This window comes from Clarias gariepinus, chromosome 7, assembly GCF_024256425.1.
Source record: "Clarias gariepinus isolate MV-2021 ecotype Netherlands chromosome 7, CGAR_prim_01v2, whole genome shotgun sequence".
NCBI lineage: Eukaryota > Metazoa > Chordata > Actinopteri > Siluriformes > Clariidae > Clarias > Clarias gariepinus.
Window position 1 is genome coordinate 24912398 of NC_071106.1, and position 26298 is coordinate 24938695.

General features: G+C 39.6%; 1 protein-coding gene across 2 annotated transcripts in view; it reads right to left on the minus strand.

Moving 5' to 3' along the window:
- Positions 1-246: 246 nt before the first annotated feature.
- Positions 247-26298, minus strand: part of rasgrf1 (Ras protein specific guanine nucleotide releasing factor 1) — a 560812-nt gene continuing 534760 nt past the window's right edge. For both annotated transcript variants that reach the window (XM_053500654.1, XM_053500653.1), the window contains one exon: positions 247-1047. In XM_053500654.1, the coding sequence (XP_053356629.1) occupies positions 955-1047 (93 nt within the window). In that variant the 3' untranslated portion in view covers positions 247-954. The remainder of the gene's footprint in view (positions 1048-26298) is intronic.

The following is a 26298-nucleotide window of genomic DNA, read 5'->3' on the forward strand; positions in this document are numbered from 1 at the left end:
AAGGAAAATGCTAAAACTACCAAAATTGGGTTAGGAACTGTCCAGCACATTATTAACATATGGAAGTATAGTGGTAAATCATCATCTTTGAGAAAATGTGGTTCTCTTTTTTTGTGGAAGAATGTGGAATAATTTTTTTAGATGATCATGTTCATAACCACTTACAAGTTGAAAGGTGAACTTATTATTATTATTATTAGTAGTAGTAGTAGTAGTAGTATTTTTTGTTTTTAAGTACGACTCATGGCTATGTTTATTAGTAAAAGTAAAAGCGTTTACACAAAAAGAACTAAAAAAAATGTGAAAAAGAATGAAATATACTGTGGAACATTGAAAAGAGGTCACATGATCTGAAGAGTTCAGATTAATCCATTTAATCTGTTCCAGATTGATGGGTGCATCAAGGTAACAATGCACCCATTATGCATAGTGCTAACACACAAGCCTGTGGAGGCAGTTTTATAATTTAGGGTTGCTTCTGTTGGTCAGGTCAAGGTTCAGCAATGTTATTTTCCCTAAATAAGGTCAGCTTACCTAAATACTAAAATACTAAATGACCAGCTCTTTCTTTATTCCCTGAAATTCCCTGGGAATATTTAAATTATGACAGTGTCATCAAGATCAAGTGCCATTAGTGTTAAAAAGATGACAATGCCCGGATTCATCTGAATTAAATCCAAACCATAACCCAAACGATAATCTTTGGGATGCATTAGAGAAGACTTTATACAGCAGGCTGACGCTCCCGTCATCAAAACAAGAGCTTTAAGATCTTTCCTGTTACTCTGTAGGAAAATAAATATTGTGACATTGCGAATCAAAAGGCTCTGTAGTAAATGAAATATCAGAGTTTAAGACTTTCTGTTGGCCGTGCAGTGTATAGAACCTAATACACACTCTGTATTCACATATGTTGGGCTATACAACCATTTGCGTTTCACAGAAGCTGTCTTCTCAGTTGGGCACTTTGGGCTCAATTCTGAGTGAAGCTTCATACATGCTTTCTTCATCCAACACATTGCTACTGTCTAGCAAATACTGGGCTGCCTAAAAAACAAGGAAAAACAAAGAAACACTTTAAGTTCAGTTCATGCCATTGTTGCCTTCTAAAAGCTTATTTATAAAAGTTTATTTACTTCATGTGCAGTAAATGTGCTATAACATGAGCTTAAAGCATAACTAAAAGCATTATATTACTGCTGACTCAATTACAGGAAATAAAAACATTTTTATAAAAGGACAAATAACACTGCTACACTCAAAAAAATGAACATGGCTACCTGTTACATGTACTAAAATGTAATATGTGTTTTGTACATAATAATTTCATGTTTCCAAGATGAACATGATTAAATTATGTTGTATTTACATAAAATTCAACAACTTAACATGTATTGGATTTAATCATGTTGAGATAAACCAAAGAGATCTTGTCACTATGAAAACCGGGAAATAGCAAAACCTTCCAGACAATTAAAATATCAAGTGCTTTTCAAGTGCTTGTTCAGCTAACTTGAAAAGTGTCATTTCTACAAACTTATACATACCAAAAAGTTCTTAATACTCATCAAGGTCTATTAATTTGAACTAATTGTAATTATTTAAGTTAACAGTACTTAATATATTTAATCACTTTGAGCATTAGGGTTTACAGTGTGGTACAAAAGGTCTAGGAAGAAAACAGGTTTCGTTACTTCACAAAATCTAAATATATATTCAGTAAATTTATGAATTACACATTGGTATTAAATCCAACTATGAAGTCTAATTTAATTAGTACTATTTAACATTTTATTTTTATTTATGTTTATGTTATGTTTTGTTGGCGAAATACATTTTAGGCAGAGACATCTGCTCTGTCTTAATTCGTTTTAAACCCCTCAATTCTGCGAATTTTCCCATCAGCAAAACTGGTTTAATAACCTTACACCTAACATAAATGAAAGGTGACAAGTGGGATTACAGACTGGGGTTCTGTGGGTGTTCACCTTGGAGCGCGCTGTCGCGTTGTATTCAGCAAATAGACTAAAACAAAATCATGTTTGCTTCAGCATTGGAAACAATATTGTATTAGGCTAACTCTATTAAAGATTATACACTTTTGTATTCTTTATTGTACTTTGTCTTTTTGCACACACACACGGGCATCTTTAAATTCGAACAAAAAAATCGTGGGCTGGTAGGCATGTTATTTTTTATATTAAAAAATATATATCCATTTTAGGATTGAGTTTAAGATTTTATTGTTTGTTTTTAAGATTTTAAATGGGTTGGCGCCTGTATATTTATTAGAGCTTTTACATGTCTGCACTCCTGTTAGAGCACTGAGGTCGTCTAATCAGTTGCTCCTGGATGTTACGAGAGCCAGATTAAAATATAAAGGTGAGTGAGCTTTTTTAGTGGTGGGACCGAAGTTGTGGAATGATTTACCTGCTCACATAAAGTCTGCTCAGGGTGTTGAAATTTTTAAGTCATTACTTAAGACACATTTATATTCTTTGGCTTTTTATTAAGTTGAGTTTTTGAGACATTTTGACAAATTTTAATGTATTAATTGATTGTGTGTGATTATGTTTTTTGGCATTGTGAAGCACTTTGGTCAACCATGGTTGTTCTTTAAATATTCTATATAAATAAAATAAAATAAAATAAAAAAATATAACTTAAACGGCTGAATAAAGTTAAATATACACAATTAATTAATAATAATAAGAGGAAAAAATGGGCAGTCTGGCTTTTAGATAAAAGTCCTTACTTGATATAATTAATAATCATTGTGTTTACCCATGGGTTTACTGCATAAACACCGGAAAAAAAGTAGGAAACAGAGACATTTCTCTGTTTTTTTTTTTTATTGAGTTTAATCATGTAGCACTTTTAGTATTCATAGCAAAAGCAACCCAACATGTGATTAAAGTACCTAAAATAACACAGATTTTTGGCCCAGCGTAAACATCCCAGAAACCCAGCATTTTAGTGTACAGTCAAAGCCGGGGGATTCTGCGTGCTGTGGCTTTTTATTTAGCGAGTAGCATATATTTTTGTGTTTGTTGCATTTCATGTCTGTAGTTTTATCAATAAATTTGCGCACGCTTTTATCAGCCTTTTGATCAAAAAACGCATGCGCAACTCACTTTCACTTTGCAAAAGGCAGTGTTTATTGCTTAGTGTATATTTAAATTCAAGATTCAAGATTCAAAGAACTTTATTAATCCCAGAGGGAAATTGCTTTGTCTTGGTCATACAATTGCATTGATTAATTTAATAAAAAAAAAAAAAAAAACGATAATTAAAAAAAAGAGAGACAAGGAAAAAATGTAATTCAATAAATAGAATTAAAAGAGAAATACAATAAATATAGAAGTAAAAATCAAATTAAATATAGCACACAGTTACATATTGCACAAAAAAATAATTTGTATACTGATATTGTACATACAAATGTAGTGATAATCATATATTGCACTTGGACTTAAGTTGTGGGAACAGTAGTGTCCGAAAGTATTATTGAACATTAACTACTGACTAGGGATAAGTCCCTATCCCTTAGTGAAAGCGTTACAGAGATGAGTTATATAGTTTAATGGCCATTGGAAGAAAAGATCTCCTGTGGCGCTCTGTAAAACACCTGGTCATGATCAGTCTCTGGCTGAAATTGCTCCTCTGGTCGGAGAGAACACTGTGTAGTGGGTAAGAAGGATTGTTCAAGATTGTGTGCATTTTAGACAGAATCTTCCTCCTTGCCACGACATCAACAGAGTCCAGCTCCATGCCCAGGACAGATCCAGCCCTTTTAATGACCTTGTCCAATCTGTTCTTGTCTGCGGCTTTCATGTTGCAGCCCCAACAGACCACAGCATAGAAAACGACACTCAGACTCGACATGAACAGATTCATAAAACATCCATAGAATAGTATTGTAGATGTTGAAAGACCCAAGCCTTCTTAGAAAGTACAACCGGCTTTGTCCTTTCTTGTAGAGTGCCAATGTGTTAAGTGACCAGTCCAGTTTGTTATTCAGATGCACTCCCAGGTATTTATATTTAGAGACCATGTCCACTGTCTCTCCCTGGACAGATATACAGTAGGAATCACAGGGGTTCCACTTTTCCTAAAGTCGAACACCAGCTCCTTTGTTTTCTTGATGTTAAATTGTAGGTGGTTACGCTCACACCAGCAAAAAAAAAAAACATCCACCACAGACTGCATTTATTCGGATTACCACCAACTGGACTGCTTCGGAATAGCACTCTTGTTCCGTCATCGGCCTCTCAGTATATTTCCATAATTTTCGGTGAGATCGATTTATCTCTGCTCATACACACACTCCCATTCAGAAATAACCTGGGGCCTCATGTTCAAAGACTTGCGTTGAATTCATACTCAAACATTGTGTACGGATAAGCTGTAAATGTGCGTACGCAGTAAAAAAAATCTGATGTATGAATCACTGCGTACGCAGAATCCCACGCATATTCTCTTTGTACATCCGAATTACCGTGAAATTGAGCGCACGTGCACGAGCGCAAAACCCCTCCCTGCCTCCTCCTCCGTATAAATATGGTAATGACTCCACTTTGGCAAAACCAAATAAAAAAACAGAGGCAAAAGCAAGCAAGAAGAGAAACTTCACAGAATGTGAATTGGAGGTGCTCCTATCGGAGGTAGACCGGAGAAAAACTGTTATTTGCAAGTTTGTCCTCCAGAATTAATAACAAAATTAAAAAAAACGTGTAATATCTTTAAATACATCACTCACTAAGAAGCCACCGATCGCGCACCCTGCCACCTTGGAGCCTGATCCCAACCATGCTGTTTGTGAGGATGAATGAATCATGGGTTAGGCAATATTTGTTAGGCGCATTTAAGCATCACATATTATTTGCACATTTTTTAATTGAAAATGTTTCCGATTCACGTATGCAAATTTGTCTTCAGATGGCGCCTTTATAGCAATGTGCGTGCAGTCGATTGCTCCGATTACATTAGGAAAACCGGCGATCGCTGCAAATTGCACTTTAATGTTTGGCTGGTCAACTGCATGGTATGGAAACCTTATATACCTGCTAGACATGCGGATGATCCCGTCCCATATAGCTGGCATGGCACGGCTCAAAGATGACTGGCTTAACCCCGAGCGGTCTGCCATTTCCTTTTGGAAAGAACCAGTTGCCAGGTAACCAAGCGTTGTCAGCACCTGTAAGGGAACGGGTAATGTGTGGCTCCTCGCTGTCTCTCTTTCCAAATTTGGACCCAACTTAGCACAGAGCTCCAAGAGGATAGCTCTTGGAAATCTGAAACGGCTAATAAGCCAGTCATTCTAGCGGAGCAGCTATGCTCATATATACATAGAAATGGCATACATGAACTGTATCAGTCAGGATTTAGGCCTCATCACAGTACAGAGACAGCGCTCGTTAAAGTAGTAAATGACATTCTATTGGCCTCTGATCAGGGTTGTGTAACTATGCTTGTATTACTTGACCTCAGTGCAGCTTTTGACACCGTTGATCACGCTATTCTTCTTCACAGATTAGAAAATGTAGTGGGAATTAAGGGTACAGCCCTCTCCTGGCTCAGATCCTATCTGACCCATCGTTATCAGTATGTAGACTTAAATGGTGATTATTCTGCATGTTCTCTAGTGGAGTTTGGCGTTCCGCAGGGTTCAGTTTTAGGTCCACTGCTTTTTTCCCTTTACATGCTTCCTCTGGGCAACATAATCCGTAAGCATGGTATTAGTTTTCATTTTTATGCTGACGATACACAGTTATATGTCTCAGCAAAACCTGATGAGAAAAAACAGCTTACTAAAATTGAGCAATGTGTGCAGGACATAAGAAATTGGATGCTAATTAACTTCCTTCTGCTAAATCCGGATAAGACAGAAGTTCTAGTCATAGGACCGCATACAGCTAGGAGTAAAATTTTAGATCACACCGTAACTTTAGATGGCCTTTCTGTTCCATCAAATGCAACAGTGAAAGATCTTGGTGTGATTATTGATTCCAGCCTTTCATTTGAAGCACATGTAGATAATATTACCAGGATAGCATTCTTTCACCTCAGAAATATTGCCAGAATAAGAAATTTATTGTCGCTAAACAAAGCAGAAAAACTAGTTCATGCTTTTATCACCTCTAGGTTGGACTATTGTAATGCCTTACTGTCTGGTTGTTCAGCTAGATGCATAAATAAGCTTCAGCTAGTCCAGAATGCAGCAGCGAGAGTCCTCACCAGAACCAGAAGATATGAGCACATCACCCCTATCTTATCTTCACTCCATTGGCTCCCTGTGAAATTTCGCATTGATTTTAAAATACTACTCTTGACATATAAAGCATTAAATGGTCTCGCGCCGCAGTACCTGAGCGAACTGCTAGTGTCTTACGATCCGCCACGCCTACTTCGATCAAAGGATGCAGGCTGCTTGTCAGTACCGCGTATTATGAAAAATACAGCTGGGGGCAGAGCTTTTTCTTACAAAGCCCCAAAGTTATGGAATAGTCTTCCAAATAGTGTTCGGGACTCAGACACAGTCTCAGTGTTTAAGTACAGGCTAAAAACCTATTTATTTAGCCAAGCATTTTTATAAATAGATTTGCCATAGGTAAAGGAGCAGATCTGGGGGACTCATGGACGTAGAGTATTATGGTGAACTGGTATGTTTGGATGCTGTCTTCCTCACTCTCATTGATCACTCAGGTTTGCTGACGGTAAGGTGATTGTTTGCTTTACATGTCAGGAAGCCCTCATGTTTGTGTTTCCTTCTGGCTCTTTCCTCTCTCCTCCTGTCCCCCCCTTTCACTCTTTCTCTCTCTCTCTGTCGAGCTACACATGTCGTTCCTGAGCTGCCAGTGATCCAGACTCCCTCTGCCCTCCGGACCTGTCTGACCCATCCTGGTGCCCCGCTTCTGGCTGAAGATCTCGTCACATGGATGCCCCGTGTGTCTCTCTGGGATGCGTCTGGTGTCTCGGAATGATTCTCTCTACCTAGAAAATGGTTCTGGCCTTGACTGGTGTTGGCAACTGTTTCTCTGGGGACTTGACAGTTCGATAGTTCATGACTGGAACTTCTTACAAGTCTACCTGGGTCTTCAATAACTACCTGGACTCCATATTAACATCAATTAACATCAGCTATTATAGCTGAACTGCCTCCCACCCTACACACTGTATAAATGCAGATCATTTACTGCTTTCTGTTTCACCCAAATGAGGATGGGTTCCCTGTTGAGTCTGGTTCCTCTCAAGGTTTCTTCCTATTACCATCTCAGGGAGTTTTTCCTTGCCACTGTCGCCCTCGGCTTGCTCACCAGGGACAAACTGACTATTTTGATTCATACAAATTCACATTTCATACAAACTTAAATAATTCTTTTGACTATGTAAAGCTGCTTTGCGGCAATGAAAATTGCTAAAAGCGCTATACAAATAAAATTGAATTGAATTGAATCAGCGTGGGCCAGAAAATCACTGTGATCCCTAAAAACACGTTCCCTTCAGATTCAGCCATTGACAATGTCCTCTAATAAGGCCAACACTGCCTTTGCCATAGACTAAGGGTTGTATACATTTGCAAATGCTTTTATATGTTCTAAATCACATAATTGGTCAAAAAATATTGTGTCAATTAACCCATTTTATCAATTATAAATTAATAGCAATGTTTTTCACGTGTTGGTGCATTTTAACATGATAGCCTCTAGGAGTCGCCAACGGAAATAAAACAAACACACACAAGAAATACACGTACGCTAGACATGAAGTTCGCGTGGAAGAACGCACATTCTCACGTTAATTTTACTGTTAGTAAATCTGACCGTGAGGGTGAAAAGTGGCGTAAGCAAAGTTTTTGTGCATACGCAGCATTGATACATGTGTCACGGGGCGCTAGAGGGCGTGATGGATCCAAGCGCAGAGTTAGACCTGTGATTAGTGGTAGTGCTTGTGTAGCAGACTGAGCCGGCCGAGTGGATCAAAGAGAAAGTGCCGGTTTAGCTCTGTGCTGTGGCGTGAGCAGAGTCTCGCTGGAATGCGGAAGCGCGCGTGAGCGCTCTGTGTGCAGCGTGGATCTGTGAGGAATGCTAAAGCGCCGCGAGTCGGCGAGAGCGCCTTGTGTGTCCTGTGCAGGAATGCGGAAGTGCAAAGAGCCGGTGAGGAAACTTGGTGTGCAGCGCGATTAGCGCAGTGTTGCAGAGACGTGGAGAGCCGGCGGGCGAATGGAGACGCCGCACAGGTTGGTGGCTGGTTTTACAAAGCTTTATCGTGGTCGAAGGTGAGCAAGGTTCAGAGCCAGAGAGACAAGAGAAGGTCCGTGATCCGAATTCGTGGTCGTTGAGGCAAATCCAAGGGTCGATAACAAAACTCCGTGAGCGTGAAATCCAAACGTGAGACAGTGGCGTGGTCGAGAAGAAACGAAGCGTGGTCGGTAACAGGTAGTCGAGACATGAAACTAACGCTGGAAAATTGGGCTACGAAAGGGACACAATAATCTGGCGACATGGTGGTGTCATGGCATGGTTTAAGTAGGTATGATGGGTGATGACTGATAGTGAACAGGTGCGTGGAGAGCGGAGAGTGAGGCGGTAAGCGATAAGAGGTGGTTGGAGAAATGGAATGGAAGTTCTCAGGTGATCATGACGGGGCTGTGGCTTGACGTGTCGTGACAACATGAGGCCCCTGGACTTTGACGTTAGCTTAGCAGGCTTGGAGAGCTACTTTCAGGAGGCCCTAGAAAAGCTAGAGAGAGCAGTTACAGACTGTTTTTGCGGAGAGACGCTATGTGACATAGAGTTTTTGTGACAACTGTTTTGGAGTTTGCATAATATTGTGGAAACTGTTGTTGGCAGATATGTAACGCACCCGTGCATGTGTGCAAAAAGACAAAGTACAACTAATAATACAAAAATGTATGTTGTTAGCCTAAAACAATATATAGTTTTATTGTGTTTATGCGCTTTAATTATACACTGAACAATAAACACTGCCTTTTGCAAAGTGAAAGTAAGTTGAGCATGCAGCTTTTTGTTCAAAAGGCTAATAAACACGTGCACAGATATAAGTAGATTTATCGATAAAACTACAGACATGAAATGAAATGAACACAAAAATATATGCTACTCACTGAATACAATGCGACAGCATGCAGAATCTTTGACTGTGCTTCCTCCATTCATTAGAAGTAGTAAAAATGCTGGCTTTCTGTAAACACGTCGTTGGGTTGTTTATGCTGGGTCAAAATTATGTGTTATTTCGGGTACTTTAATCACACTGTTGGGTTGCTTTTGTTATGAATACTAAGAATGCTGCATGATTAAACTAAAAAAAAATGAAAAATAAACTTCTCAGTTTCCTCCCTTTTGTTTCGGTGTTTATGCAGTAAACCCATTGGTGAACATGATGATTTAAGAATTTAATTAAACATGATATAGATATGTGCCATTTTAATTCAAATCCAACATTTTAATGGTAAGTGATTGGTGCATGGGCGTCAACTCGCACGTTCTGTAATATTCCATTGTCATTCATATTGCCGTTGTTCTAGAGCTCTTCACTAAAGCATTCTAGTAAGTAAGTAAGTGAGTAAGTAAGCAAATAAAATAGAAATTAATAAATACTGTAGCTTTAAATGGCACTTCAGCATAGTAAAAGTACCCTAGCATGAGTTTATATATAATGAAAATATTATGTATAACGAAAATGTAATTTATATATGTGTGTTTAATTAAATTCTTAACCTTTTAATGGTTAGTGTTTGTTGCAGACATTTACACTATTTTTGGGAAAAAGCTTGGCTTGTACAGGCTACTTTACACTGATCAGCAGTGTAAACTGTAACCAGCAGATCAAAAGGAGGGTTGGTTGGTTGGAAGCATGTTTGAAGGAAAAGATAACGTCATAAACACACACACACATAAACTCTCCGTGCATACACACCTACATTACAGTATGAGACGCGCTCGCGGACACACACAAACTCTCCGTGCGCCCACGCAAAATCCCTCAGTGCAGAGAACTGAACAAAAGGTCTTCACTTCGTAATACACCTGGCTATTAGTAAAAAGATGCTTTAAAATCCATCTAAAATTCATTTATTGGCGTGTATAAACCTGCAGCTCGCACATTCACTTAACAAAAGGCAGCGTTTAAATTACCCCCCTCTTTAGGCTTCTCGATAGATAAACGCATGACTTTTTTAACACGCCCGCACGCTCCGATGTGAGCCGATTTAATTAGAGAATATATAGAGAGATAAATAACATAGACAAAGCATAATATGACTGTCCATACAGTAAATAAAAAGAAATGTATTAAATCCAACTATTAAGTCTGATTCAATTGCTATCATTAACCATATTTAGTTACTTATTTTTTAAACTATTTTAGGCAGAGACGTCCGCTCTCTTCTTACTGTAATTCATCTAAAACCCCCCCACACTATTTGCCAACAGCGCACACAGTTTGATAAATTTACACCTATCGTGAATAAAGGGGGGATTCCGCAGAATTTTCTGACACAATGCTTGCTCTAAAGCACTATACTCTACAAGAATATAGAGAATAAGAATCATATTTATAATAAGATAATTAATTAAATAATAAAATTATATCAAATAAAAACTTTATCTAAAAGCCAGACCGACCTAATTTTTCGTTCACTGCTTAAGTAGTTAAATATGCCTATACTGTAGATACAAATTACAAACTGCCTGTAATGTTGTAAAATATAATTAAAACAGTATGATATGGAAGTATATATATATATATATATATATATATATTGTTTTACATTTAAGCTTTTTCATTATATATATATAGCTTTTTCATTATATATATATATATATATATATATATATATATATATATATATATATATAATGAAAAAGCTTAAATGTAAAACAAAGGCAATTATTAATTTATTGTGTATATTTAACTTAAACATTCATCCGTTTAAGTTAATTGAAAAAATAATGTTCCTACCATCCTACTATTGTTTTTTGTTCAATTTTAAAAATGCCCGCGCGTGTGTGCAAAAAGACGAAGTATGAAAAATACAAAAGTAAATAATCTTAAATAAAGTTAGCCTAATACAATATTGTTTCCAATGCTAAAGGAAACATGATTTTGTTTTAGTCTATTCACTGAATACAACGCAACAGCGTGCTTTGAGGTGAACCCCCACAGAACCCCAGACTTACTTCCTCTTCTTACCTTTCATTCGTGATAGGTGTAACTTATCAAACCGGTTTCACTGCTGGGGGAATTTACAAAATTGAGGAGTTTAAAACGTTTTAACAAGACCGAGCAGACGTCTCTGACTAAAATGTATTTCGCCAGCAAAAAAATATATATATTATAAATTTAATTAAACTGTATTGAAACAAAATTATGTATTTTCCCTATTTAATATCGCTTCCGGAACATTGTAGTCCAAACATTGTATGTATATGGAAAAAAGGATGAATAAAGGAATGTACGAAACATTAACACCTTTACCGTGTTCAAATGAATAAAGAGTAACTGCATTATGTTTTAAGACATCCTTAATTTACATTTTTCTTCTACTTATATTGTTACGGGGTGCGTTGTGGAGAGCCTCACAACGAGATGCTTTACTGATTATAAGAGCCCTGACGCAGTGCTTTAGAGGGGGTCATTAAAATAGGAGTTGTGAGTGCTGACAGACACGGGAAGACTTTTTCGTTTGGAGATAGCGTGGGATTATTAATTAAGAAACTTAAAAGGAAAGCAAAAGAAAACTTAAAACACAAAATAAACAGAGCTCTGTCGTCTACGTGAGAACAGACGAGATTCTGGAAACTAAAAAAAACTAAAGATCCTTTCGGGGGCATCATGTGTACACATCATGTTCAAGCACTGTTTTTTTTCCTGTGCTTATGTGCGTGCGCTGCAGCCTGTAAATGAATACACACAGCAGAGGGACAGAGACTTAAGTGAAATCTAATACAGTGTTATGTAGTGTCCTTTTTACAGCGGATTTTTTGCTACTGCAGATGATTTTATCAACTTGTAATGTATTAATTTTTGTGAGTATATTAACATGTGCTTTCTCAACATAATTTTTTTTTTTTATTTGAGGGGGGTAAGACATTTAGTTAAGGGGGTGCTGCCCCCTCTTATACCCCATAATTTAATTATAAATAAATTATAAAATAATCTTATAATTTAAATGAAAATTAAATTCATGTTTGCTTTTGCATTGGAAACAATATTGTTTTAGGCTAACTAATTATACACAATTCTCCGTCGTACTTGGTCTGGCTTTTAGATAAAGTCCTTCCATGCGCCATTTGGCGGATATTCAGTGAAGCAGAACACATTTATTTAAATTCCCAAATGTTGCATACAGCAAGTCGCAGCACGCCGCGCGCAGAATTGCAGCATCTCACGGGAAAATAAGCGCATTCTTAATGGCCACATCTGTATAAATAACTTGGACTTTGGACAATCATTCCACCCACTAACACATTATCCTTTTGTATATATTTTGTAAATATCATTATTAGTTTTTTTGTTTGTTTTGGTGCACCTCCTATTTTTATTATTGTATAATACACTTTTGGGTTCTTGTTTACAATAGTTGTGTACTTCTTTTCTTGTGCTAAGCGGCTATATTTTGACCAAACAATTGGTTGGTGAGGCATTTTTTTTTATCACTCTGCACACAATAATTTTCTTTGGTATTTTTATAGAATATTTTAATTTTATATTATATTATATAAAACATGAAAATAAAATTATTTTCATGTTTCATATAATTTTCAGAAAATTATTTCATTTGTATTTTCCATTTGTAAAATAGAATAAAAAATAATGGGTTGTGTATAGAGTAATTAAAAACAATACAACGCATGTTATGATAAGGAAACTTTCCATCTCAAATCTTGGTTTATTTATCTGTGTGTTTGGTTTAGGTTTAGTATTCAGTGCACACTGTTTCTTCAGTTTGTATATCTGTCATGTTAAAACAAAATTATAACACTTGGAAATACCTTATATTTAGGGTTAGTTGACTGATGTGCCTAACTCTTTTCAGCAGAGCCTCTGTTTCATTGAATAATCCACAACTGTTCATGAATATATAAGACCTATTGACCACACACCCCCACACATACACCCACACACATATACCCTCTCCCCAAACAGCGCAGCAATGAGCATTTACTTACATCTGAAAGAGTTGTTTACATAAATCAATAATTAATAGCTCATGATACATACATTTAAACAATTTATTCATACAGATGTACCTGTTTTACATGGAAATGTACAGGCTTGTCACTAAACGATTTACTCTGATAAAGAGCTGTACAATGGCAACTGGCAAAGCTAAAAATAGATGCAGGATTATTACTTATAGTCTAAATAAAAATGCTTTTTTAAACGTCGGCTATTGTTGTTTACCTGCAATTTTTGTTAATTAAATTTAAATGAGGTTTGGGCACAGGATGTTGAGCTGTCATTGTGATCCTCCTCTTTAATTCCCTACGTAGTCTAATCAGCGCTCAACGGCATGCATAAAGTTTTACCAGACTAATGATTACGAATGTGTCTAGGAAAAACAGCAAGGAGACTGAATAATTCATTCATAGATGAGTGATGTCTTTGTTTTCAGCTGTAGTGAAGAAGGTAATCATGTCATCCTGTCATCTCCGCAGTGAATGTGCCTATAATCCATGTTTCATACGAACTACTTAATCTGCAATTTGTTTTTCATTAGTTTAAATTTAAAACAATTAAAATTTTAAATTTTAAACAATTAAAGAGTTAAACACTTAAAATATATTAGTCTGTGTGTAATGAATCTATATTATATACAAGTTAAAACTTTTAAGGTAAATTACTTAAATAAATCAACTTTTTGTTAATATTCTAATTTATTAAGATACACCTGTAAATATGTGTTCCATTGCACATATTTTTATCGCACGGTAAGAAAAACATTTATCTGTTCATGAGGTAGATTTCCTGGGGGTAAAAATTTTCTTGTGCCTGGCTGTCCTTGTGTTTTAGGGGCAGATGGCATGGCCTATTTTTACTTATAATACTTGTTGATTTAATTTAAATGAGGTTTGGGCTCAGGACTTCGATTCGGCATCGTGATTCTTCTCTTTAATTTACTCCATAGTTTTAATCAGCGCTCAGGAGCATGCATTGGCGCACTGGCAGAAGTAGGCTAATGATTATAAACGCGTCGGGAAAACAGCAAGCAGACTGACTCTGACCATTTAAAAAAACCTTTGCGTTTATTTTCTGACGCGCTCAAGTTCACCAAAAACAATACAGAACAGCGCAGCTTACAACACTTACAAAATCACAACACTTACAAAATCACAACGTTTTTTCGTTATTGTGAGTGCGCTTAAATAAAAGTTAAGTCTTATAAAGGCATGTAGTCTTATATAGTTTTATTATATAGTTTTTGCACATTAATCTGACAACAGTTTTTTCAGCCTGTCACGGCGTGCGCCCAAATTAATATCGCTCCTCGCTCACTAGTTAGGCGGCCTTCCCTTGCGAAGACATGCGAAGCAGCGGGACCGCAGAATTACACATGACTGGTGAGCTATTGTTGCCTGGGCTTGCACCCCGCGCTATAAAATACTCGGGGTTTATTGGGCTACAGTGGATTTTACTACGCGCTGTGTATGCAACGCGCGTGCAACAACGCGGAGGTGCGGCATGCAAGCAGGGCAAATGGAACGCGCCCCAGGGACTTCAATGGAGCGAGAGGTGGGAGGGGCCGGTCCAGCCATCCGCAGAAAGCAGAGTCAGCGCAAACGGACGGATGGCCATTGCACTCATACTGCGTAGTAAAATCCACTGTAACCCAACAAACCCCAATCATCACCAGCCGTGCCTTATTCCGTCATGTCATGTGGGCATTATAAGATTTGTATTGAAAACTTCTAACTAAAAAGTGGCAGCTGGCACGCCTAAAAATAGACGCAGGTTAATTTTTTATAGTCTAAATAAAAACCCTCCGATTTAATTTCCTATAGTCTAATCAGCGCTCAACCGCACGCATAGTTTTCCCGAGCGTGAGGAATTTTTTTGTGCTAAATAATGTTTATGCAGTATAATAATTCCTATTAATCCTGGGTTGTTCTTTTAGTGTCACTATAGTGCTTTACAATGCCAGACAACATTCAAATACAGGTGTAATTTTAATCTCCTGGATTCTAGATTCTAAAGTTGACATTGTTACCTTTTTTAATCCATGGAATGGAAGAACTTGAGATTTTCCTTATATTGCATTGTATTTAATCAGTCTATACACAATAATATTCTTTGGTATTTTTTTTTATTATTTTTTTTTTAACGGGTATGGGGGCTATCTTGGTTTATTAATCTCCGTGCCTGGTTTAGGTTTAGTATTCAGTGCGCATCTGTTATATTACAACTATCATAACACTCAAATACCTTTTTATGGGGGTTAAATGACTGATGTGCTTAACATTTTTCAGCTGAGCCTTTGTTTCACTGAAAACGATTGTGACACCCCTCTCTCTCTCTTTCTCTCTCTTGAGAATGTTGAGCATCCTCTTCTTTACTTTCCTACGTAGAATCAGCGCCTAATCGCACGCATAAAGTTTTGTAAATTCGTTTAATGTTTAATAGTAAATAATGACCCCCGTTGCGCTGTACCTCTGCTGGGAAAAAACCTTATGAAATACAAGTTTAGGACAATTATGATGATTTGCCACGGCGTGCGCGTGTGATGGGTGTGCGCACAAATCTACTATAACTACTCCCTCACTCCGTAGGTTCCCTGAATAGGCGGCAAAGGGACGGAGCCGCCTATTCGTGCCGGCTGGCGATAATTAACGTTAATATGATCACGGGCTTGCTCCGCATTATAAAAGCAAGGCACGGAGTTTTGTCTGAGGTCTGGGAAGTACGTGATGTAATGGAGAATATGAAAGAAGCATGTCAGTGGGGCGATGTGACGCGCCCCAGGGACTTTAAACAAGGACACTAGAATTCCGCCCTTTGAGCTGCGCGAGCTCCCGCGGCATCTTCACTCCTGCACCGTGCATGCCTTCGCAGCCCCGCTGCCGAAGAGGAAAAGTGTGGTTAGGTTTTTGCGTCAGTGAGAACTCGCGCCGGCCATCGACAGCGGGAGAAGCGCCATCACGAGGGAGCGTGCAGGAGCGCTGCCTCCACGTGCTCAGTTCTGCCACTCCGCGCACCAACACTTAGCGTCAGCTGTGTGCCCGCATGCCAGTGTGGCACAGCCCCCGGAACTACACATGCACAACCTTTATCCCTTTCTTTTCATTCTCCCTCCTTCAACACTTTCCTTCCCCATTTTACCTAAATAAATTAGCCTTTTCCCCGTAAGACCTCGCCTCGTGTCCGTGCTTTATGGTGCCGCCTGTGCAACATGGGTCGAACCCATTACAGATCATAACAGTCTACTGCATTTCATTCTTATAATAATGTTCTACGCAGTAGAACGTCCTAACACTGTTTTAATTTTATGGTCCTTTATTTCAGTTAATAAATCTACTATAAATTTAAAGAACACAGGATATAAGACGACACAAAACCCTACACGCGTCTTTTCTAATTACATGTGATAAAATCTAAAGGCTCACTGTGTTAACATTTATTTTGTTTAAATTTGATCCTAATAAGATTTAATTTAATTTGAATTCTACATTTGTACTGCCATTTTAGTTCTGTGATTATGAATTTGTTTAACTACAATGTTTTACTTGATTTTATCCGCTACTACGTGCAGTTCGAAAAACTCCATGTCTCATTAATCCAGCAGAGAATGAACTAAGGCATGAGGCGTCAGTCTGTAGTTATATAGCGCCACTAAGCGGTAAAAGCCAGCAAACGCACAAAGCCAAACGGTACCACCGAGTGCGGCGACGGTAGAACCTACATTCCGATTGAGTAGCTGGCAACTGTAGCTGTCATTACACTTACAAATGGAGCCACGTCAAATAGCCGTGACCGTGTGAATGGCGTGCGAATGGCGTACGGCTGCCCTATGCACGCCGTGATCCCCCCTCCTACTTTCCAGAAAGGCGTGTCAAGATTTCACAGTAAACACGCCCATTTAAGCCCTATTTATTAATTTACCTGGTTACACCACTAGATGGCGCTTTGTTCTCAAGAACATGTTAACACAAGCCAGCAATTTAGCTGCGCTGAGTTGCAATCAAGTGATTTTATCAAACCACCCCCATCCCCGCCGAACTGATGCTACAAAACTGCACTACAGAGATGAAGATGCCGGCTTAATGGACTATTCGCGGTAAGTGGTGTTTTAATTTATAAAGTTTATTTGGTGTAGTTTACAGTTTATTTCCCAGTTTAGTTTTGAAATCACTGGCAGCACCAGCAGCGGTCAGATGTGACTTTAGATAACTTAATGATCTGTTTACCAAGTCTGGAGTTAACATTACAGCTTACTGTCAGTGTCACAAACTCACAATGTCACTCCTCTTTAACTAAAAAATATGCTAAAGCTTCGAAAATACTATTAATGTCCCTATTACAAAAGCTGCACTACCCGAGGAAGAGTGTTTGTGCTCTATGAAAATGCCTTTAGAGTCTGACTGCGTGTTGTCTGGATAAATTCAGCATTAATTTATTCTTTGGGTAAGAGTTAATCTGCAGGTTATTTCTGTGACTGGAATATGATGTGATGCAGATCATGAAGGACACAAGCTGAAGATAGATGTACAGGAGCTAGCGAGCTAAACGCTCATAACCGGGGTTTATATTTTTTTCGATTTGGCCGTGACTTTGCGCAGTAGCGCGAGCACTTAGTTAACGAGCTGGATAAAAACTCTAAAGTATTTATCAGTTAAGGAGGGGGGGAACAGGGGGTTTTGAAGTCATGTGTGCGTGTTTAAATTGTTGGGGTATTTAAAAAAACATTAACTTGAACCAACTTGAACCAACTTCAATGGGCAAAAAATGGGAGACAACTTTTAAATAGTCAAAGAGGGGATAATAATAATAATAATTAATTTTATTACTGGTCATAAAAAAAATGAAAACAACAGTTAAACACTTGATCATATGTATCTGTGCTAGTTTGTGTTTGTGATATGTGACTCATAATATATATTTTTTTTCCAGTATAAAATTTTTTGGGGGTTTTAAGAATTCCATCAAACGAGCAAAGACAAACTTCTTTAGACTTACACACACACACACACACACACACACACCTCTCATCCACAAATGCTTTAAATGTTGTCTTGTAAATCGTTGATTAAACCAATGAACACAGCTGTTCAGCATCAGTCCTAAACACAAGCGCAGGGTTTGTTTTTGTCCTTAATTAAAAGACATCAATACGTTAATAATTTACACAATGATAACATTGTTTATTTTGCGGAATAAGGTAATAAGCAATATTTAAAATAAAACAAACTAGGAAGTAAGTGTTTAAAGTGCTGTGTATAACCAACAAATAGCAACAGTGTACAAAGTATGTGCCCTGTGGGGGATTGGAAGGTGAATGAGGATAATCATATACAAGACAAAAGACGTTCAGAGGTGTTTTATGCCCTAAATTAATTTTATGCCCTAAGTAATTTTTATTATCTTTTTAGCCGTGCATCATAAGAGAAGAGTAGTGACAATTCATTACGTTTGTTACTAGACATGGTCTATTTTGTCCACAAGTGAAATACATCAATACGTTAATAATTTACACCACGATAACATTAGTGCAGAAGGATCTGAAAAGACGTGACTTTGAGATGTTCACAGTATATTTGAACCGTAGACAGGGTTTATTTTGCAGAACATTAAAAAACAGCCATGTCCAATAAAACAGTGCGTCTTTAATAAGCCACATTGGTTTCGAGTAAGAAGTAAAATTGACAAAAGACTGAGAAGCCCCATAAACTTGACCCTGACAATAATAGTTGATTGTTTTTATATTTATGTTTTTTTATATATATTTTTAAAAGTTCAAATGAACGTTTCAGAGTATATAATTCGTTGTGTCATCTGTTTACAGCGTTGGCTGATTTTGTGATTAAGACCCATGGGTTACATTGAAATAATTTTCCTTAGTAGTAGTAAGCCAGGCTTTAGTAACCTTGGATAAATCACAATATAAGCCCTCTCTTGCGCACACGCTCTCTTTCTCTCTCTCACACACACACACACACACACACACACAAATAACACATAAGATCGTGTAAAACCAAATGAAACTATGGCAAAAATATATAAGCAGTGAAAAATACAGTAGTAAACTGTAGGTGATTCCTGTCCTGATAACAGGCGCTAACCCTCTGGAACTGTTTAGTTCTGTTAGTATTGTGTTCAAGTGTGAATGTTTATGGGAATTTAATCTGTCTCTGCTGCCGCATCTATTCACCGTAGTGATAAGTGATTAATGCCCCATCAGATCTTTGATGGGGGAGATGTAATGCTGGTTAAATGACTAAAGACGTACTGATCCGTATGGGCAGATATTTGTACCAGATATTATGCGTTATTAATTGATTTGTTATGCGAATTTTTGACCATCAGCGAAAAAAACATATATAACGAAAACAAACCCAAGCAGAAGTTAAATTTTAAGCTTTACTTTGCAGCAAAATATTATCTACCAGTGTATTAAACGGAAATTGATAAAATACAATGTAATGTAAAATACTTTACATAGCCCGCACTTGTATTCTGTACCTACAACGATCGGTATAAATAAATTACAGATGTTACCGTGTCTTTAAGGATTTGCCCTGTCGTGAAAAATATTACAATAAATAGTTTATTTAATTAATTAAAAATAGCATAAGCATAATGGGTTGTGTATTAATTAATATAAATTTTTTTGATTAAATGTTTTTTTCCTCTTTTTTACCATTGCTTGGACACTGCAGTTAACTGATGCAGTCAATGCTCCATCTGGCGGGATTATACAGCATTGCAACCATCTTTTTAGAAAGCGCATGAGGGCGTTTATGGGGCGGGGTATCGTTTACTGCGTCATCGCGGGGGATCACATTCCGTGCACAGATCCAGCATGGTCCTGTCATGGTCCTGTCATGGACCTGTCATGCTCCAGGCGGCTGTTTGACGTGGCTGCTACTGTAAGATGAAAAGATGGTTGTGGACAGGATATGTTGAATACTTTAGGAATGCAATTTTTAAAATGGCCTCTTACACATTACTTACAGTTTCCTCAACCTCATCCTCTCCTATAATCTTAAACTTAACTTCCTTAATCTTAACATGATCTACCATTTTCCTTACTGTGTGCTCCTTCGCCTCAACACTGACAGTAATTTTTTGATCATCTTTGTCATCTGTTTCAGCTGTTGCCTCTAAAGACTATTCCTGTCTTTCAATTGTTGCTTGAGATATCTCTACTTCATCTTCAGGTGTAACACTTGCAACATCTGTTCTCTCTTGTGTTTTGCTTTTGGTACCTAACCATGATTTTAGCAATTTGATACTATTTGTTTTATATTTGATGGGTGCTGTTAAGATCTTTTGGCATACAACATAAAAAATTTTGATCCCAGGCTCCGCGTCTAATAACTATCCATTCTATTGGTAAAGTTATTTAAGGCAGGGCATTTCATATACTGCTCAATTTTTAAGATATTGGTCTATTTTGCATCCATATGTTATTTTGCTCAAATGTATGCAAATTAACACATTTTAAAGACTTTATTTCCTGATTTGCATATCAATGTTACTGTATTAGCTGCCCTATATGTTAGCCTGTATGCTCATTATACAGTATATTGCCTTAAATAAACTTTAGCTAACAAATTGCATGGTAGCTCATGAGTCATGGATGGTAACGATGCCCCGCCCCAAAAAACGCCCCCATGCGCTTTCTAAAAAGACGGTTTATAGATCTGTTTATAATCCTGCCAGGTGGGGCATTGACTGCTTAGTTAACTGCAGTGTCCAAGCAGCCGTATACGCTATCTTCAATGTATAGGCAGTTCTTACATTGTCAACATAGTTTCATAAATAGGTGATGTGGTAAAAGAAATAATGAAACAGATTTTTTAAAAATCATTCAATACACAACCCATGATGCGTATGCTATTTTAAATTAATTAATTAATAAATGTAGGTGGAGGAAAATTTGGAGAGGTGGAGGTATGCTCTGGAAAGCAGAGGAATGAAGGTTAGCCACAGCAAGACAGAATACATGTGTGTAAATGAGAGGGACCCAAGAGGATTGGTGAGGCTACAGGGTGCAGAGGTAAAGAAGGTGCAGGATTTTAAGTACTTAGGGTCAACGGTCTAGAGCAACGGAGAGTGTGGAAAGGAGGTAAAGAGGCGGGTACAGGCAGGTTGGAACGGGTGGAGAAAAGTGTCAGGTGTCTTGTGCAATAAATGAGTATCAGTGAGAATGAAAGGAAAGGTGTACAGGATAGTGGTAAGACCAGCAATGCTCTACGGCTTAGAGACAGTGGCACTGAAGAAAAGACAGGAGGCAGAGTTGGAGGTAGCATAGCTAAAGATGTTGAGGTTCTCTTTGGGAGTGACGAGGATGGATAGGATCAAGAATGAGTTCATCAGAAGGACAACCCACTTTAGATGTTTTGGAAGAGATTTATGGATGCAGTGAGAGAGGACATGAAGTTAGTTGGTGTGAGAGAAGAGGATGCAGAGGATAGGGTAAGATGGAGGCAGATGATTCGCTGTGGGCTTATGCAAACATTACTTGAAATGTGACAAATTCCATTTGCATTAAGTACCTAATTTCCAAAATGAGTTGGCGATAGGAGAGAAGTTTTGTTAATGCAGTACATTTATTTATTAATGCTATATAAGCACTGTCTATTCGTTCAGAATTTTACACTACGTTTCTTCTTTGGGTTCTGCCAAAGTCGAGTGCGAAGTCACTGTTGATTCTATCCATCCATTAATCCATCCATCCATCTATCTTTCGGAAATGCACGCGACTTTGGTCGAACCCAAAGAAGAAACTTACGCTGACTTACGAAGACTTCAGCTGACTCCCCTGATATGAATCCCATTGAGAAGGTATGGCATGCAATGAAAGACTATATTTGTCACGCTCTCAGTGCCTTTGCGCTAATCAAAGACTTTTTGACATTTCCTTTCCCACGCTGTCAGGCTTTCATCATGTGGTCATGTTTTCCTACGCTGTCATCTCCCCTCACGGGCCACCCCGCTGGCACACCGGTTTCTGATCTGGCGCTGATTTCATCTAGCTTATAAGGAAAAAGGTACCGAAGTATTCGGGCACACACATCCAGACTGTGCAACAGCTTTTTTCCACAAGCCATCCGTCTCCTCAACAAAAAGGGATTGGACTGATAAACACGCACACACACACACACACACACAGACACACCAACACAAACATTATCACACAGCTTAACTCAACTACCTCAAAATATTGGGACTGGACTGACTAATCAACACAAGTGCAGACACACTGACCTACACCACCAAATTATCATACACACCAACCTGTAAATGCTTCACTGTTTATCTTTTGCACAATGATCATAACTGAACTAATTTTTGCACTAATTCCTCAATTCTTGCTGCTGTTTTTAAAGAATGTTTACGTTTACCCACTACCTCAACACCATATTTTAGGTTCTGTTACTGTTACGTTTACCCACTACCTCAACACCATATTTTATGTTCTGTTATGTCGTGGTTGCGCACTGTCACTTTGTCGTTGCTCTTGTTTGCACATTTGCACGTGCACTTTATGTTGTCTGCTGTAAAAATAGTTATACTTAGCTAGTTAGTTTTTTGTTAATTTATGTTGTAATTTATGTTAGGTCTCTCTGTCCTGTCTCTGCTAGCCAGTTAACTAGGCCTCTTGGTTAGCTAGTTTAGTGTCTCTGTTAATTTATGTTGTAAATTTATGTTGCATGTAGCACCTTGGTCTTGGAGGAACGTTGTTTCGTTTCACTGTGTACTAACTGTATATGGTTGTAATGACAATAAAGCCTACTTGAACTTGAAGGAAGCGCAGCGCGCTGTCTTGCCGCTGGATTATTGTGTTTTGTTTCGCGTTTCTGTCCATGGTTTTTTCACGTTGGCAATTTCGCTTTGCTTTTCGTTTTGACATGACAACATTGCGGATGGACTTCACGGCCCCGATCTAACACTTCCGCCTTCATGACCTCTATCTCGCATCCCAGCGGCTATGCGACGCTACGAATCACACATCTCCGCTCCAGCGCCTCCGCTCTCACTACAGCGGCACTACAGAAGAACTGGGAGGCACCTCCACCTGCACCTGGGTCCATCTTTACAGCCCACGATCCGCGCCAATGCGACAGAATAATCCAGCCATCACTATGGACCCAGCAGGGTTAGACGGGATGAGACAGGCACTGGAGAGCCAAGGTGTGCTCCTCAGTAAGAACCAAGAGGAACTCATAGCCTCAAGACGGACTCTAGCTGACGTCATCCCCCAAGTGTAGCTTCTCCAGGTGCCTACAGCTCAGACCATAAACTCCGGAACCCCACAAGAGCCACACCTACCAGCCCCTCCTACTTATGGGGGAGAACCAGAAACTTGTAGGTCATTTCTCTCACAATGCTCCCTGATTGTCGAGCTACAAGCTTCCTCTTTCTCATTAGAATGTTCCTGGTGGTGGCCTACGTCATCACGCTACTAACGGGTAGAGCCAGGGAGTGGAGCACAGCCTTCTGGGAAGCTTATGACCCATGCTGTGAGAAACTTGATGACTTCTTCAAGGAGATAAAGATGGTCTTTAATCGCTCATTTTTGTCGGCAGGGAGGCCGGAACTAGGTTATTAAGACTTTGTCAGGGATCCCACTCTGCTTACAACTATGCCATCGAGTTCCGTACCCTAGCCGCTTCTAGGGGATGAAACGACAGAGCCCTAGCAGATGTTCTTTCTGGAAGGGCTATCAGAAGCTCTTAAGGATGAGCTCATCTCTCATGAACCTTCCACGGACCTCCACAAGCTCATGGATCTCGCCAGGAGGGCCGACTCACATCTCCGTTTACAACGGCCATCTTGTACCCCCTGCCAGGAAATCACCCCAAACCAGAATAGAGCATGCGCCTTCTACTCTGCAGCAGATGGATCATGAGGAGCCCATGCAGCTAGTCACGAGGAGGGATTCCGACGCTATATACAAGGGGCATGTTTTTACTTTGGAGCTTCAGGACACAGGCTTAAAGACTGTCCAGTAAAGGGGAGGCACCCCCTAGTCAGACTGGGAGCACTAGAGGTGTCTCCTCCTGATTAATTCCCACAATTAGGTCCCCTACTTCCCGTAAACCTAATTATTAGTGGTCAGGCCCACCTGATTCAGGCACTCATTGACTCTGATCAGTGCGACTACAGTGAAAGCATTAAAAATCCCTTGTGTACAGCTATACACTCCGCTCGCCGTTCAGGCCTTGAATGGGTGCCAGCTTCCACCCATCACATGTAGAACCCCTTCGTTAACTTTAAGGACGTCAGGGAACCACTCTGAGAAGATCTGCTTCTTCATCATTGACAAATCACATGGCGCTTTAGTCCTCGGCCTCCCCTGGCTAGCCCTCCATGGTCCCCAGATCGACTGGAACAAGCACGTCATCACGGGTTGGAGTCCTTCATGCTCCACGACATGCCTGCACTCAGCACTCTTTCCGGCTCCTACCCTGGTCATGCCCGATGAAACCCCTGACATCTCCAACGCTCCCACCGAATACCATGATCTCGGGCAGGTCTTTAATAAGACCCGAGCCATGTCACTTCCGCAGCATCGACCATTCGACTGTACTATTGATCTTCTCCCGGGCACCTGTCCCCCAAAAGGCAGACTTTACTCTCTGGCACACCAAGAAAGTGAGGCCATGAATAAGTACATCACAGATTCCCCTGCCCCTGGACTTATTCGTCCATCCTCCTTGCCCACTGGGGCAGGGTTTTTTTTTCGTCAAGAAAAAAGACAAGTTCCTTCGTCCATGCATTGATTACAGAGGGCTTAACGAGATAACTGTCAGGAATCGCTACCCGTTCCATGCATTGATTACCACCGGGCACTACGAATATTTGGTGTTTCCGCTCGGACTGACCAATGCCCCTGCCGTATTCCAGGCCCTCATTAATGACGTCCTCCGCGACTTCTTGAACTATTTCATGTTCATTTACTTGGACGACATTTTAATTTTCTCTTGAGGTCTGGAGGAGCACCACGTTGGCCAAGTTCTGCAGAGGCTCTTAGAGAACAATCTCTTTGTTTAAGCAAAAAAGTTTGAGTTCCATACAATTTCCACAACGTTCCTAGGATTTATTATCTCTCCCTCCAGGTCCAGGCCATCTCCAACTGGCCCATGCCCGCCTCTCGACGTGACCTTCAACAGTTCCTGGGGTTTGCGAACTTTTATCGCCGCTTCATTCGGGGTTACAGTTCTGTCGGTGCCCCCCTCAACTCCCTGACTTCCTCCAAGATGCGATTCTACTGGAAAAAGGAGGCAGACAAGGTCTTCGTGTACCTCAAAAAGCGGTTCACCTCAGCCCCCATACTCACCATACCCGACCCATCTCGCCAGTTTGACCCATCACGTTTCCAACACTGGCGTTGGGGGAATCGTCTCCCAAAGATCCCAAGCTGCACCCCTGCTCATTCTATTCCCGCCATCTATCTCTGGTTGAGAGGAATTACAATGTAGGCGACTGAGAGCTCCTGGTCATCAAGGTAGCGCTGGAGGAGTGGAGACATTGGCTGGAGGGGACCGAGCTCCCCTTCATAGTGTGGACCGATCATAGGAACTTAGAGTACCTGCGCACCGCCAAAAGACTCCATGCCCGTCAAGCTCGGTGGTCGTTGTTCTTCTTTAGGTTTAATTTTACCCTGTCCTACCGAAGGTTAGTTCTCTTCCCCCCACAGGATCCCACACCATGCAACTCCATTCTGCCATCTCAGTGTCTCGTTGCCGTCTTAGAGCTAGACATCGAGACCAAAGTCAAGCAGGCATTGACTCAGAAGCCCGGGCCGAGCACCAACTGCCCTCAGGCTGGCCTCCTCAGACCCTTACCCATACCTCACCATTTTGTAACAGAACTACTCTCATCTGATGGGAATACTTGTATCCTGACCATCGCTTACCACTTCTCTAAGTCCGTCCACCTGGTCCGTCCACCTGGTTCTGCTCCCCAAGCTTCCGTCCATCAAAGAGACTGCAGAGCAGTTCATCCTTCATGTTTTTCGTCTTCACTGCCTCCCCACTGACATAGTTTCAGATCGTGGCCCTCAATTCACCTCACACTTCTGGGGGGCCTTTTGTAAACTCATCAGAGCCT